Here is a 14,013-nt window from a genome sequence, read left to right as displayed (position 1 = left end):
CGTTTTGTCCTTTGTAAAGATTTTAAACCAAGTGTTCTTGATATAAAATAAAAAAGCCAGTTAGAATCCCAGCGTGTGTGGCCCCGGCATCCCCGAGCCCGGCAGCACGTGCCCCCAGGCCCTGCCTGACCTTTTGTATTTTTTATATTCTCCCTCTTCTCTCATGCCGCGTACACCAGCTGGGCACTACGTGCCATACAGCCCATCCGTGACTGCCCCCGCCCTGCCCTGCCCAACTGCCTTCCTGCCCCCACTCCCCAGGGCCACGTGCTCGCTGGTCCTACCTTTGCTCCTTGCCCTTCCAGTGAGTGCCGCCCCTGCTGCACTGACACTGCTCAGCTGAGCCCTCCCGTGCCACCCTCAGGCCCCAGCCCTGCTCCCTGCTGCCCAGGTCCATGCCCCCCTGCCTGCTCTGCCCTGTGCCCTCCACGCCCCCCGCCTCCCTGGGGTCTTGCAGCCAGCCACCTCAGGGGCGAACCCGTGAGCAAACCCGGGGGCCCAAGGCAGCCCACTTTGGAGCAGTGCCAGGGCAGCATGCGAGGGGCCAGGGGGAGGCAGCGTGTCCAGGTTGGTCTCGGCTGGTCCCTTCTGGGCCTCTGCCCTTGGCGAGCAGGCCCTGTGCTTGGGGTCCTCTGGCCAGAGCCCAGTCCCAGTGGGTGGAGCTAGCCTGCAGCATGGCAGGAAAGGGTGGGCAGGGCTGCGGGGCGCAGGGGCTGCAGCTCGGGAGTGAGGGGCACTGCGGGGTGGGGGCTGGCGCTGGCTGAGGTGGGGAGGGCTGTGGCTCGGGGGCAGTGGGGGTGGGGAGCCCAGGGCAGGGGTGCAGCCTGAGGCCCTGGAGCAGTGCTACAGGGCTGTGTGGTCAGGGGCAGTCGTGCTGCACGGCCTCCTCTGGCACGGGATCGGGCTTCCGGGGTCTCCACAGCGGTATCACAGGGTCACCGCACTGGCGGCCGGCAGGGGCAGGAGGGGCCTGATCCTGAGCCCCAGTCCATGGCCAGCAAGGCTGCTCCCCTCCACCGCAGGGCGGCCACATGCCCAGCACCTGCCCCCAGCTGGGGTAGGCGAGCCCCAAGCCAGGGTAAGGCTGGGGGGTGTTGCTCCCCCGCCCCAGGGCCGGGACTGGGCGGTGCAGATGGCAGAATGTATTTGTACCCGTCACCCCAGCGAGTAACCTGCTCCAATAAAACTGATATTTTTATGTGTGGTCTCCTGTGAGATGCCTGGCATTGGGGCAGGGGAGGATGCCTGGGTCTGGGGGAAAGGGCTGTGCTCCTGAGTCCTCGGGGGCTGTGACCCCCAAGCAAGCGCCCACCCGTGGGAACGCCCAGCCAGGGGCCGTGCAGTGGGTGTCTCACTAGATGCAGCACCGGGGCAGCTGAGGGCACCTATTCCATAAGCAGGGCTTCCCAGCTGCGAGCTCCCACCCAGCAGTGCCCTGCCTGTGCCAGCCAGTCTGTTGCTTCCTCAGGTCCCACATGCGCAAGTTGGTGCTGCCCAAAGAGCCTGGCAACTGTGCCCCCCCCCTCCCTGGCAGGGCACCGGCCCCTGTGGTGCTGTCAGAGGGGCAGTGCCCCGGGCCCAGAGCTGCACCGTGGTGCAGGGCCTGTGCCACTGGCAGCACCAAGCCAGGCCTCTGCAGCCCCCCTGGGACCAGACCCACCCCAGTAACAGGCACCCCAGGCTGGGACGTGCACCCCTGTGACCCTGACCCCAGTGCCCCACTGCCTCCCTGTGCAGGCCCAGGCCCCCACCCCCACCTCACCCCACCCCCACCCATCTCTCCTTCCTTGCCAACCAGAAAAGCTGCTGGTTTCATTTCTTTTTAATGTAATTGCAAATGGGGTTTCCATGGAAACCAGGCATGGGGCCTGAATCGCCTCCAGCGCGCAGGCCCGATGAGCTGGAGCCAGGCCTGGGTGAAACGTGTGTTGGGGGGGCATGAGCCCCTGCTTTGCCCACGCCTAGGGCTTGCCAGGCGCCCCCAGGCAGCCACGGGGCAGCCGGGACGCAGCGGTGGCCCGGCTGCTGGCCGTACCCGGGGGCCGCCTGAGCTGGCGCCCCCTGGGGGCCGGTGCTGCAGCCTGGCTGAGGCCCTGCCGGGCCGGGGTGCGTGCGGCAGGCGGAGGGAGGGGCGCCCTCGGCCGTGCTCCCAGGCTGGGGCTCTGCCAGGGATGCCCGGTCCCGGGGGGGCTGTGCCCCGCTGCTGTGCTGCCCCCGGGCCTTGGCCGGGGGTGATGCTGCCCGCCTCCCTCTCCCCCCGGACATGACTGTGCAGCTGGCGCTGCGGACCAGGCTGCCGCTGGGACCGTGCTGGGCCCCGCAGCGGGTGCGGGCAGGGGCCCGGGGGCCGCTCTGCTGCCTCGTCCGCGGCTCCGGCTTCCGCGGGGCCCGGCTGCGCGGCCGGCGGGTCTCGGCCCGGAGTCGACGGGCCAGGCCGCCCCGGCGCGGTGGCGACAGCGGGCGCGGGGGCGGGGCCGGGAGCCCAGAGCAGCCCCTCAGTCGCGCAGCGCCCCCTGCGGGATGCGCGGTCTGGTCGCGCCTCTCGGGCCGGCCTGCGGGAGAGCGGCGCCGGGAGGTGACGTCAGCCCTGTCGGGATCCGGTTGCCATGGAAACCGCCAGGCCGGGCAGCTCGGCGGCTCCGACCGTCCCGCGTCCCGCGCGGTCCCAGCCGCCGCCGGCCGCCAGAGCGGGGCGGGGCAGCTGCTCGCGGGCTGCGGGCGCCCCCGGGACCGGCCCCGCACGGCCGCTCCCGCGCGCCAGCCGGGCCGGGGCCCCGGGGACCGTCCGTCCCGTCAGTCGCGGGGCGCAGGCGGCCGCGGGCAGCGCCGGGCGCGTGGGGCTGTCCGGGCCGCGGGGAGGGCGGCGGCTCCGTGGCACGTGGGTGCGCGGGGCACGGCCCGCCCTGGCGTCCGCAGCTCCGCGCCCCCGGCCAGACGCGCGGCGGAGCCTCTGCCCGCTGCCGGCACGGGCTAGGGCCGGGTCGGGCTGGGCCGGGGGCTCCTGTGGGTGCTGCCGCTCCGAGCCGCGGGACATCGCCCCCGCCGCGCCCCCGCGTACCCGGCGGCCCCCTAACGCGCCCCCGATCCCGCCCGGCCCCGCAGCCCTGGTGCCCGCAGGGCCGCCCGCGCCCGGTCCTTGCTGCTTCCGCGCTGCAGCCGGCGGCCCCGGGGCTCGTGCGGGGAAAGACGGGGCTCGGCCCCGGCGGGGAGCTGGGCTGGCGCGAAGCCCCCGGACCCGCAGCGGCCGACACCGGGCACGACCAGCTGCTGCTGCCGGGCCGGGGGTATGAGGCGAGCCCGGCCCCGGCGAGCTGCGGGAGGGCTCCGGCCCCGCCATGGCCGAGGGAGCCGCGGCCTGGCGGCTGGACGGGGCGGACGCCCGCGCGGCACCGGGAAGGTGCTGGCGGGCGCAGGCGGCTGCCGGGGGCCAGAGGGCACCGGGGCGCTGGTGCCGCCGCTTCCTGCTGACTCAGCCGCGCTTATCGGCCCCGCCCGCCCCGCCCGCCTGCACCCGCGGGATGCGACGGAGCCCCCGGGCCGGCCCGGGAGCGGCCCTCGGGGGCGGCTGCGCTTCCCCCGCAGCGGGGCTCGCCCAGAGGCGGCGCCGGCCCCGGCCCGCGACCGAGCGGCCGCCCGCACAGCCTCTGCCTCGGCTCCGCGGGCCCCGGGCCGGGCCGGGCCGGTTAATGCTTTACAGCCGGTGCCCGAGCGGCAGTTCCCTTCACGCTGGTCCCGGGCTGGCCCTGCAGGTAGACACAGCTCAGAGCACTGCTGTGGGGAAGCTCACAGCACTGGGCTGGCTCTGCTCTCCTCTCGCAGTGGCTCTGGGGCGGGGCCGCTGGGGGTCCTGGCCCTGCCTGGCATCAACCGCTGCCCTGGGTGGCCTGGCCTGGCGTGTCTGGGCAGCCCCGGAGGTGTGGCCAGCCCAGGTGCATAGGGGACAGTGGGGCTGGCACAGGATGGACACACCTGACAGTGTTTACTTGGACGTGAGCAAGCCCTGGACAGAGCCAGCGCCTGCCTCGCGGGCGGGAGGGGCCGGGCGGGGAGCAGGGAGGTATAAAGTCCGAGCCCGCAGGAGCCAGCCCTCCCCGGGAGACAGCAGCTCAGCGCCTGCCAGCCCCACTTGCAGAGGTGAGTGGGCTCCACCACGGCTGGCCGCCTCCCCCAGCCACATGCCCCTGCCCGGGTGCATGCTCCATGCACTACCCCCTAGCCCCCACCTAGAGGAAGTGCCCCTGTCCCCCCGGGGGAGGGAGAGCCCCCTGCCCCCCAGCCCCTGCCCCAGGCCCGAGGGGAACTAGGAGGGGAGGTGCTCTGGGGGCTGGTGCCGAGCGCCAGGCCCGTGCTGGCAGAGGTGCCAGGCCATAGTAGACGCCTGTTGGAGCTGCGGGTGGACTTAAGGGTAGTGTGACCGCCTGTGCCCTGCACTCCCGGTCTGGGCCTAGGCGCAGCCTGGGTTCGGGGTCTGGGTCAGCTGCATAACTGGTTTCGTCTCTCCCGTGGGCGAGTCCCGGGCCCCGGCCCCTGCGGCCCCCGCCAGCGCTGCGGTATCGATCGCAGGAGGACGATATGTGCCTGGCTGCAGCGCAGCTGCCTGCTTCCCCATCAAGGCCCACAGCGACCTTTGCCCCCTCCTCCTCACTGGCTCCAAAGCGCCTGTGGCCTCTGGTCTGAGCCCCTGCACGAGGCTGCTCCCAGGTCCGTCCAACGGGCTCAAGAGGCATCGCAGCCCAGGCCTGTGGCCGGCCCCGGCCAGGGCCCAGGTCCCAGTCTGCCCAGAGCCTGCAGCCCTGGCATGGGAGCGCCCCGCCCATGGAGGACCCCGGGAAAACATCATGGCAGGGGCATCTGTGGCACTGAGGAGCAGTCCCCGGGCTGGCTTGGGGCAGTGTCCTGGGGAGATGGCGGAACCAGCTGCAGGCCGGGGGCCGCGGGCACAGGCAAGGGGCTGCTCGGAGGGAGCGTCTCGCTCCAGTGCCCATCGGGCTCTTTGTTCCAGCTCCTTGTGAGCACCCGAGGTTGGCAGAGCTGCTGCCCCACCTTGCACAAGCACCTGGGATCTTCCTGCCTCCTGGCCAGGGTACAAGCCCTCCCCGGTGCCTCTTGCAGGTGTGGGGAAATCAAGGACGAAGCAGCTGTGCCAGCAGGCCAGGTCACATCCACGGCCACAGCATGGAGCTGAGCTGCGGCAGGCGGGGGCAACATCACTGCTGCCAGCCAGGGCTTGGGCTTGTAGGCAGCAGGTAGAGGTGAGCGGGGGCCAGGCATGTGCCACAGCCCCTCTTGCAAGAGGGGAGCTCCCTACCCCACATGCTGGGAGCTCCCCAGATGCTCCTGCCACCCAGGGGCAGCCTAATTAGGCAGGCGTGGGATGCTCAGCTTTGCCCATGAGCTCTGCCAAGCAGCCTGAGGGCAGCCCCATTGCAACAGCGCCCGTCATGGGGGCAGCAGGAAGCTGTGGCCACCTCAGAGCAGGTTAGCTGCCCTGCTCTCTCCTGCCCGGCTGTGCTGAGCTCTGCCCCGTGGCGCCAGCATTACGGCTGCCTGGTGCCAGGCATCCCGGCGGCGGGGAGCCCAGGGAGCGGCACCCCAGGGGCCTGGCTAGTGTCACCAGGGCTCTGTGGGCAGCCGCTCCTTGCCCCCCGCAGTGGCCTGTGAGGCTGTAGCCATCACTGCGGTCACCCCAAGACGGGAGGCAGGGGCAGGACTCAGCACCAGACCTGTGGCTGCCTGGGGACTGCAGAGCTGGGTTGTGCCCCACAGCTGGGCTGCCCTCCACATGCGTATGGGGGGGCTGTGCTGTGGCCGCAGGTGCCTGCGAGGGCTCCGGGGTGGCCGAGGTGGTCAGCAGCTGCTCTGGGCGCGTGGGCTCATCTTTGGTCAAACCTGCTGTTCCTGCCACACCAGGACTCTCCTGTGCGTATGTGGGGACCGAGGATTTTGGCTGTGCTGGACTCACGTTCCTGCTGGGACTTAATGTTGGAGACACCTGGGCAGAGGGTCTTGCTCCTCTGCTCAGGGTCAGACAACCACCAGAATTGGGGTCAGGAAGGATTCCCCCCGGTCGGATTGCCATGGGCTTGGTGGGGGGTTGCCTCCTCCTGTAACGAGCACAGCCTCCCTCTGGGATCGCTGAGGTGTATATTAACCACCTTTTACAGAAGCTGGCTGGGGGCTATGAACGGCGCTGTGTCAGGGTGGCTGGTAGCACTCCTAGATTACGGATTTGGGTGGGGTGGTTTGGACAGGGCTGATCCTGCCTCAGGCAGGAGTTGGACTAGACATACCTTCAGCCCTGCCTCTGATTTCCAGAGCACATACTAACAGTCGTTTACAGCAGCGGGATGTTGGCTGCTGTGGCCCCCCTGCTTCCCTGTGGCAGGCTCAGGTGATGTCAAGACGTGCTGTGTCCAGGTTGAGGGCAGTGTTACAAAGACCGTGGATTTGTCTGGGGTGCTTTGGGCAGGGATGATCCTGCCTTGGGCAGGAGTTTGGCTGGATGTGACCTCTGGAGCTTCCTGCCAGCCCCACTTTACGACAGCCTGTGGACCCCCGCACCCTTGGCAGCCTCAGGGCAGGCCCAGGAAGATGGGGCTCACCAGCCAGCGACTCAGTCCCAGTGCTGACTACCTGCTTCTGCAGATCGGCAGCAAGGCCCTGGCCTGCCAGAGGGGGTTTCCAGACAGCACGGGTGACCCAGGCCAAGCCCATGGGGATGCTGTGAATGCCCTGGCCCCTGGCTGCCCGTGTCCCCACCAGCACAGTTGTTGCAACGTGAGTTGGGCGCAAACTCAGCCTGCAGCGAGGCTAAAACTGGTGTCGGCTCCACCAGAATGAGGTGGGGCCCAAGCCCTGCACCCCGCTGTTGACACCTGATTTGGCTTGGCACCCCCTGCGGCTGACGCCCGGCCCGCACCCTGCCTCCGGAGCGATAAGGCGACCATGGATATTGATCTTTAGGGAGACTCTTGGCCTGGTTTATTCATCAGTGCACGAGCACACCCAGCACTGCACCGCACCCGAGACAGGAATGCCTCTGTGCCAGGGCACCGCAGCCACTGGTTGCTCACTGGTTTGGGCACTGCCCTCAACTCTGGAAGGAGCCTGGAAGCCCCTGGCTCGTCAAGCAGCATCTGGACCATGGGGTGCCGCAGATATGACCTTGGACACAGGCCTGAGCTGGCTGAGATTCCCCACAGCATGGCACTTGGCGACGCTGGCAGCACTGCCCACTTGCCCAGGGGACCCCCTGCGTGGGAGGGAGCAGCTCGAGCTCACTGCTTTGCAGCAGGGCACTGTGTGCCCCACTGTTGGGCTGCCCACCATGCTCTGGCCTTTAGCACTGTTCTGCCCGGAGCTGGCCCAGCCCCAGCCCCAGCCCCAGGAGACTGCTGCTCCCTGGTCACCCAAATCCTGCCTGAGTGCTGCTGCCCCATCTCTTTGAGGCGTGGCCCTGCCCCCCAGGCGCTCGCTCTCCATCCCCTGAGCCCTGGCCCAGATTTGGGGCTGGGACTGCTGCCCTGCACCCACTTTCTCCTGTGGGTTTCCAGATTCAGGACGTTACTGGCATACATCCTAAGGACGCCTGTCTGCAAGCAGCTGGCAGAGGAAAGGCTGATCAGGAGCAGCCAGCAGGGATTTGGTAAGAACAAATCGCACCAAGGACATCCCAGCGCCATCTTTGACCAAGTAGCCAACTGTGTGAATGAAGGGAACACGGTGGATATCACGTATCTGGACTTTTGACAAGTTCTGCACGACCGTCTCACAAAGTTGGAGAAATGTGGGCTGGACAGAACTACTACAATGTGGATGGACAACTGGCTCAATAGGTGCAAGCAAAGGGCAATTATCAGGGGTCCCTGTCAGGATGGCTGGTTTCAGGCAGAGCCTCACAGAGCCGTGTCCTAGGCCTGGTGCTTTGCTAATGATTTGGATGCTGGAAAAGAACGAGCTTCCTGAGCAAAGCTGCAGGCAACACCTGGAAGGCCTGTGAACACACTGGAGGTGAATTGAGATGGCTCTCAACAGATAGGAAAGCTGTTCTGGAGCCCAAAGGACGAAGATCAGTGGTGACAAGTGCAAGGTGCTGCAGCCTGGGGGGAGAAATCAAAACACAAATACAGGCTGTCACAGGAGGACAGGCTGAGACACAGGCAGGTTCATGCTGTGGAAAAGGCGCTTTAAGCGGGGACATGACAGCAGTCTTCATGCACCTGAGGGGCTGCCCTGAACGAGAGACAACCTGTTCCCCCTTGCCACAGAGAGCAGGAAGCATGGCCGTGACTTGAAGGTGCAGCAACGTATGTTCAGATTAGGCAGACAAATTCTGCCAAGTGGCCCCTATGGTTCACTTGGCAGATCAAAGCACACTTTGACAGTTAAACCATTAAAAACCGGTTACACAGTTTGCACCTTGCACCCATGCACCTGTGCACCCATCTCCATAGCTGTGTTTCCACCCACTGCCTTCATCAGAGGGTCTGCCCCCCCCGTGAAACAGTCTGTGCCAGACTCCTCTCCACCAGATGAGCTCTGCCATTTCTTTCCCATGGTCCTCTTCTGTCTTCCTGTAGTACCAGTACATTTCACTTAGTCCCATTTTAATACAGTCCTCGACTGTGGGGTCTGAGTGTCTGTTTATGAGCAGGTTGGAGGTAAAGTTTACACACACACACACACACACACACACACACACAATTAAATATTTTTGCAAAAAAAAAAAAAAAAGACCAAAATAGACTCGCTGTCAGAGCAGCCGCAGTGGAGCAGATACCTCAGGACATGGCAACGTCTCCAAGAGATTTTTAAGAGTGGGTTGGGTAAGTGCTGGTCAGGGAAGCTCTAGGATAGGACAATGGGGGCTAACATCCTGGCAGGCCGGCCACAGATTAGCCCCGCACCAGTCCCTCCAGTGCCTTTCTTTCACCTGATCTGCTGCTCTGCTTTCTGCGCTCTGTCCTGTCTGCCCCCTCCCCAGTCTGTATGTGCTACATGGGCTGCTCTGCCACTCCTGGTGCGTGCGGCTGCTGGCTCCCTGAGCTAGGAGCAGCAGTGCCTGGGTGCACTGTAGGGAGCAGCAGGAGACCCCATGTCCCGGTTGCTTGGGGACGCCCGAGAGAAGAGTGCCACGGCTGAGAACAGGGAGAGGCTGGAGAAGAAGCATGATGCACCCCCGGCACTGCTGCAAACCGGAGCTGAGGAGCTGGGTAAGGATGACAGAAATCTTCAAAGACTTGACACGCTGCGGAGAGGAGGATGTGGACCAACAGCTTGAAGTTGCAGTGAAGTAAGTTTAGACTGAAGAAGCTCACCTGGATGGCCACTGGTGGAGCAGTGAGGCACTGGCATAGACGCCAGGGAAGCTGTGGCCCCTTCGCCACTGGAGGGGTGGAAGAGGAGTTTGGATAGCCACTGGTTCAGGATGATCCAGGTGTGGGGATGCCTCTGCTCCACTCTGGGTATTTCTCAAGTGTCCAGACTGCTGGTTGCTGCTGCCCTCCCCTTTCTGCTACACATCAGGTGTCTGAAAGCCGTCTGCAGAGGCCCTGGGTGTTGGCTGCCCCCGGCTGGGACTTTGACTGGGCTGAGCCAGTGCTTGTGCGGGAGCTCCTGGCTGGAGGCTCTCGCCCCGCTGCCCGTGGCCGGAGCGGGGCGTGCCGGGCTCAGGGGCTCTGGCCAGGTCGCAGCCGCCGGACGCCCCGCAGGCCGGCAAGGGGCCCGGGGGGCGTGGGGGGGGCTCTCCCCCGACGCCGCGGCGGGTCGGAGCGGCCGGGCCGCGGGCTTTCCCCCGGGGCGCAGCCTCCCCGCCCGGCCCCGCGGCAGCCTCCGGCTCCGCCGCCCCGTCCGTGCCGCCGCCCCCGCGAGCGGCGCGGGTCGCTGCCCGGCTGGCTCCTCCCCGGGGCCGGGGGGCCGGGGCCGGGCGGGGGCGAAGGGGCTTCCGGGTCCAGCCGCGACGAGCCGGCGGGCCGAGGCGGGGAGCGGCGCCGCGGGCAGGTACCGGCGCGGGGCGGCTCCGCGCTGCCGCTGGCCCGGGAGGTCCGTGCCCGGGGCCGGGGCCGGGCTGTCCTCGCGCCTCCTGCCAGGCCCGCGCCGCGGGCACGGGGCTGGGCGCGTGGCGGGCTCCTGCCTCGGCTGCGAGGTCTCTGCAGGCCCCGGGCGTCCTCCCTGGCCAGCGGGACGTCCGACGGCCGGTGTGCGGGCACCTGATGTCCCTGCCGCGGGGCAGCGGCCAGCCGGGAGCTGTGGGCTTCCCGGTGCTCAGCCACCGGCCCCGGGCCCGGAGGGCCCCAGCGTGCAGCCACTGGCGCCAGGCAGCGTCACGGCCAGGGCGGCCTGGTCCTGGGGCAGCCCCGACCCCGACCCTGATCCCCGCGGGCACCGGCCGCGTGGCGGGGCATGTCCTGCCAGGTGCCCAGCACCTCTCGTGCGCCGGGCTGGGAGGAAGAGAGGCCTGAGTGCTCGTGGGAGGCAGCCTGTGCTGGGCTGCTCGGGGCCAGGCTCCCCCAGCTCGCGGCCGGACGCTGCTGGGCAGGGGCCCCGCGGACGGAGCGGCGTGGGGCGCTGAGGCGGGCGCGAGCGGGGCGGCAGTGCCGGGCCAGGTGGGAGCGGGCGCGGGGTGGACAGCCGGGAATGCAGGACACAGGGACTTTGTTCAGCAGGGGTGGGCGGAAGTCAGGGCGCTTGGTCTGAATGCAAAGTGTGTTGTTCAGGGCCCCATAAAGGCCCAATTGTATGTAAATAGTTTATAAAGCAGCATATGACTTCCCAGAGCAGGGCAGTGCAGACAGAGACGAGGGCAGGCTGCGCGGGGGGCTGCGCCGGGCTCACGCCTGCCTGGAGCCATGAGACTTTAGAGGGCCCCGCTGGGCAGCTCGAGAAGCAGCGCGGCTCACTGCAAGGTAACTGTCCAGGCCAGGGACCCTGCTGCCCCTGCCCCGCAGGACCCGTGCCCAAGGCGCGCGCGGCTGCTGGCAGGGAGGGGAGGAGGGTTCCCTGGGCGCGTGGCTACAGGCTGGCAATGCCGAGGGGAGCAGCGTTCCCCTGGCTGTGCTGCCGGCTCTGTGGGGGGCTGCAGGCTGGGTCGCACGCTTCCAGCGGCGGGGCCCTGGAGGCCTTCGGTGATCATGGCTTGGGCAGGGTCCAGCAGGAGCACAGGGATGGTGCCCAGGAGCGTGGGTGGGCAGATGCCCAGGGGCATGGCTGCTCCGGGAGGGGCTGGCAGGGCCAGGGAGGCTGCCCTCACGCATGAGTCCCCCCACTTCTGCGTGCCCAGGCAGTACGGACAGGCCCAGGCACAGGGACAGGCCAGTGGCTCATGGCCCAAGGGCCCCACGGCAGGGCACAAACCACCAGGTGCCGGGTGGATCAGGCGCGGCCCCCGCTGGGGCCACTGCTGGCTCAGCCCCAGGCAGGGCCCAGTCAGAGGCCCTCAGCGCTCCCGAGTACTCTGCCCGTGAGGGCATGGCTGGGGGTCAGAGCTTGGGGCAGGGTAAGAGAGTCCCTCAGAGCGTCCCAACAAGTGTGGGGAGCAGCTGCCCTGGGGCCAGGGCTGAGAGCCCACCACGGTTGGCAGGCCCCGGTCCCGCAGCAAGAGCCTGCTTGGAGCAGGGGTGGGGCGCAGGTGCAGCTGGAGAGGCTACACAGCCTCCCTTGGGTCCCAGGTGTGTGGGTGAACCAAGCCCCTGTGCCACTAAGGACTCCCACCAGCACTGGTTGTCCCGGCCAGGGCTGCACTCAGGGTTGCCAGGCTCTGCCCCCCACGCGCTCGGCTCCACTGGGCCATGGCCACAGTGCCCAAAACACTGGGTGCAGCTGCGGGGCTTGGAGGCTGTGTAGGGCAAGGGCTTTGGGGAGGAGGCTGGGGAGCGGCTTGGTCACAAGGCAGCAGTGAGAGCTGATGCCACAGACAGTGATGGGGCAGCCCCAGGTCCAGCGCGAGGAGCCTGCTGAGGGGAGTGAGGGGCAGGGACACACAAGGCAGGGGCACACAAGGAGCCTGTGGCTCCTGCCCGTCCCAGGCTGGCTGCGGGTACTGGCAGCTGGCATAGGCTTGGCATAGCAGCCGTGGGCAGGGTTTGGGTTTTGGTTTTCTTCACAAGCACGGGTGCTGGAAACAGTCCCGGAGGCTGAAGCATTGCAGCCCCAGGTCTGCCAAGGGCCCGTGCACACCCGCAGGGGTCTGCCCTCACCACTGGTGCCCCTTTGTCCCTGTTCTTGGGCCCCCGCTGCCCGGGCAGTGACAGGCTGCTACTCTCTCTTGCAGGCGTGAGGAAGGATGAACTGGGCCGGCTTGTATGCGGTGCTGAGCGGCGTGAACCGCCACTCGACGGCCATTGGGCGCATCTGGCTCTCGGTCATCTTCATCTTCCGCATCATGGTGCTGGTGGTGGCAGCCGAGAGCGTGTGGGGTGACGAGCGCTCGGCCTTCACCTGCAACACGCAGCAGCCGGGCTGTAACAGTGTCTGCTATGACCACTTCTTCCCCATCTCCCATGTGCGCCTGTGGGCCCTGCAGCTCATCCTGGTCACCACGCCAGCCCTGCTCGTGGCCATGCACGTGGCCTACCAGCAGCACCAGGAGAAGAAGCTGCTGCTGCTGACGGGCCATGGTGACCCCAAGCATCTGGAGGAGGTCAAGAAGCACAAGATGCGCATCTCAGGTGCGCTGTGGTGGACCTACGTCAGCAGTGTGGCCTTCCGGCTCCTCTTCGAGGCTGCCTTCATGTACATCTTCTACATGCTCTATCCTGGCTACCAGATGGTGCGGCTGGTCAAGTGCGAGGCCTACCCCTGCCCCAACACGGTCGACTGTTTCATCTCCCGGCCCACCGAGAAGACCGTCTTCACCGTCTTCATGCTGACCGCATCGGCCATCTGCATTGTGCTCAACCTGGCTGAGCTGGTCTATCTGGTGGTGCGTGCCTGTGCCCGCCGCGCCCACCACAGCAGCAACCCCTCCTCAGCCAAGAGCTCCTTCTATGGCCACAAGCTCTCGTCCGAGTACAAGCAGAACGAGATTAACCAGCTGCTCACGGAGCAGGACGGCTCCCTCAAGGACATGCTGCGACGCAACCCGGGCCTGCAGGAAAAGGGCGACCGTTGCTCTGCCTGCTAGAGGTGCTGCCAGCCCCCGGGACCATGATGCCACCTGCACCCCCATTGCCACGGGCACCCATGTGTGGCCATGCCAGCCTAACCTGGGGCCATGCCTCCACTGGGGCCAGCAGACAGGTTGGTGTAGGCGGCCGTGGCCCTGGAAGTCTGCATCCACGTGCAATGTCCACCCCCCCAGCCCCTGCTCCCCCTCCCCCTCCCCCCACCCTGCCAGCAGCACCCACTAGGGAAGGACGACCCTGAGGCCTGGAGCTCCCAGCCCTTGAGGGCACTTGGGCGAGGGGTGATGTGAATGGGGGTAGGTCTGGGTGCACAGAGGAACAGGTCTGCACTGTTCCCATTAAAGCTGCGTTCTCAGGCACTACCTTGCCCTGTCTTCCATGGGTCTGGGAAAGCTCAGGAGCTGTGTGCAGGGTCCCTGGGCCCAGTCCTGGTGTGCCCCCCAGCACCTCACCAGTGCTGCAGGGTGCTTGGGCCAGCATGCGGCCGTGAGGGGGATTGCCCATGGCTGGCTCAGTGGGCACAGGACAGGTGGGCAGGGCTGCTGCTTCTGTAAGTTGGCTCCCATCTCGTACCATGTCACCTCTGGCTGCACATGCACATCCCCCCCGGCGCTGCCTCTCCTCTGCAGGCTCCATCCCAGCACCAGAGCCCACAATGGGGAGTGAGGGGCGGCAGGGGGAGGCTGCTCCCTGCGGCGCGGGGGCCGCAGTGCTGAGGCTCTGGGGGCTGAGAGTGGGCATGAGCAGCCTGTTCACAGCCGCAGGAAGCGCGGTCATGGGTGTGACAGCCCTGCGACCACCTGTGGGGCATGGGCGCTGCCCTGTGCCCTGCTGCTGCCCCCCCGCTTGTCCCCTGGGGCCAGGGGCCTTGCACAGGCCAGGCACCCCATCT

The 14,013-nt window shown here is 67.3% G+C and overlaps 1 protein-coding gene across 3 annotated transcripts; it reads left to right on the top strand.

Moving 5' to 3' along the window:
• Nucleotides 1–4,001: 4,001 nt before the first annotated feature.
• GJB1 (gap junction protein beta 1) lies at nt 4,002–13,480 on the top strand. 3 transcript variants are annotated; one of them, XM_090061642.1, is made up of 2 exons: nt 4,002–4,134; nt 12,269–13,480. In XM_090061642.1, exon 2 carries the CDS (start codon nt 12,281–12,283, stop codon nt 13,118–13,120), a length of 840 nt encoding a protein of 279 aa, XP_089917768.1. In that variant the 5' UTR covers nt 4,002–4,134; nt 12,269–12,280; the 3' UTR covers nt 13,121–13,480. The 3 variants fall into 3 exon arrangements, with proteins under 3 accessions (XP_089917768.1, XP_089917769.1, XP_089917770.1); XM_090061643.1 differs by lacking the exon at nt 4,002–4,134 and adding an exon at nt 9,619–9,999; XM_090061644.1 differs by lacking the exon at nt 4,002–4,134 and adding an exon at nt 10,130–10,904.
• Nucleotides 13,481–14,013: the final 533 nt, after the last annotated feature.

This window comes from Crocodylus siamensis, chromosome 8 (assembly GCF_052110815.1).
Source record: "Crocodylus siamensis isolate JL-2025a chromosome 8, ASM5211081v1, whole genome shotgun sequence".
NCBI lineage: Eukaryota > Metazoa > Chordata > Crocodylia > Crocodylidae > Crocodylus > Crocodylus siamensis.
The sequence above is the reverse complement of the archived record's forward strand: the minus strand, read 5'-3'. Positions and strand labels throughout refer to the sequence as shown.

What these genes read in the sequence shown, in the direction of transcription:
- GJB1 (XM_090061642.1), top strand. Translation starts at nt 12,281, where the DNA reads ATGAACTGGGCCGGCTTGTATGCGGTGCTGAGCGGCGTGAACCGCCAC.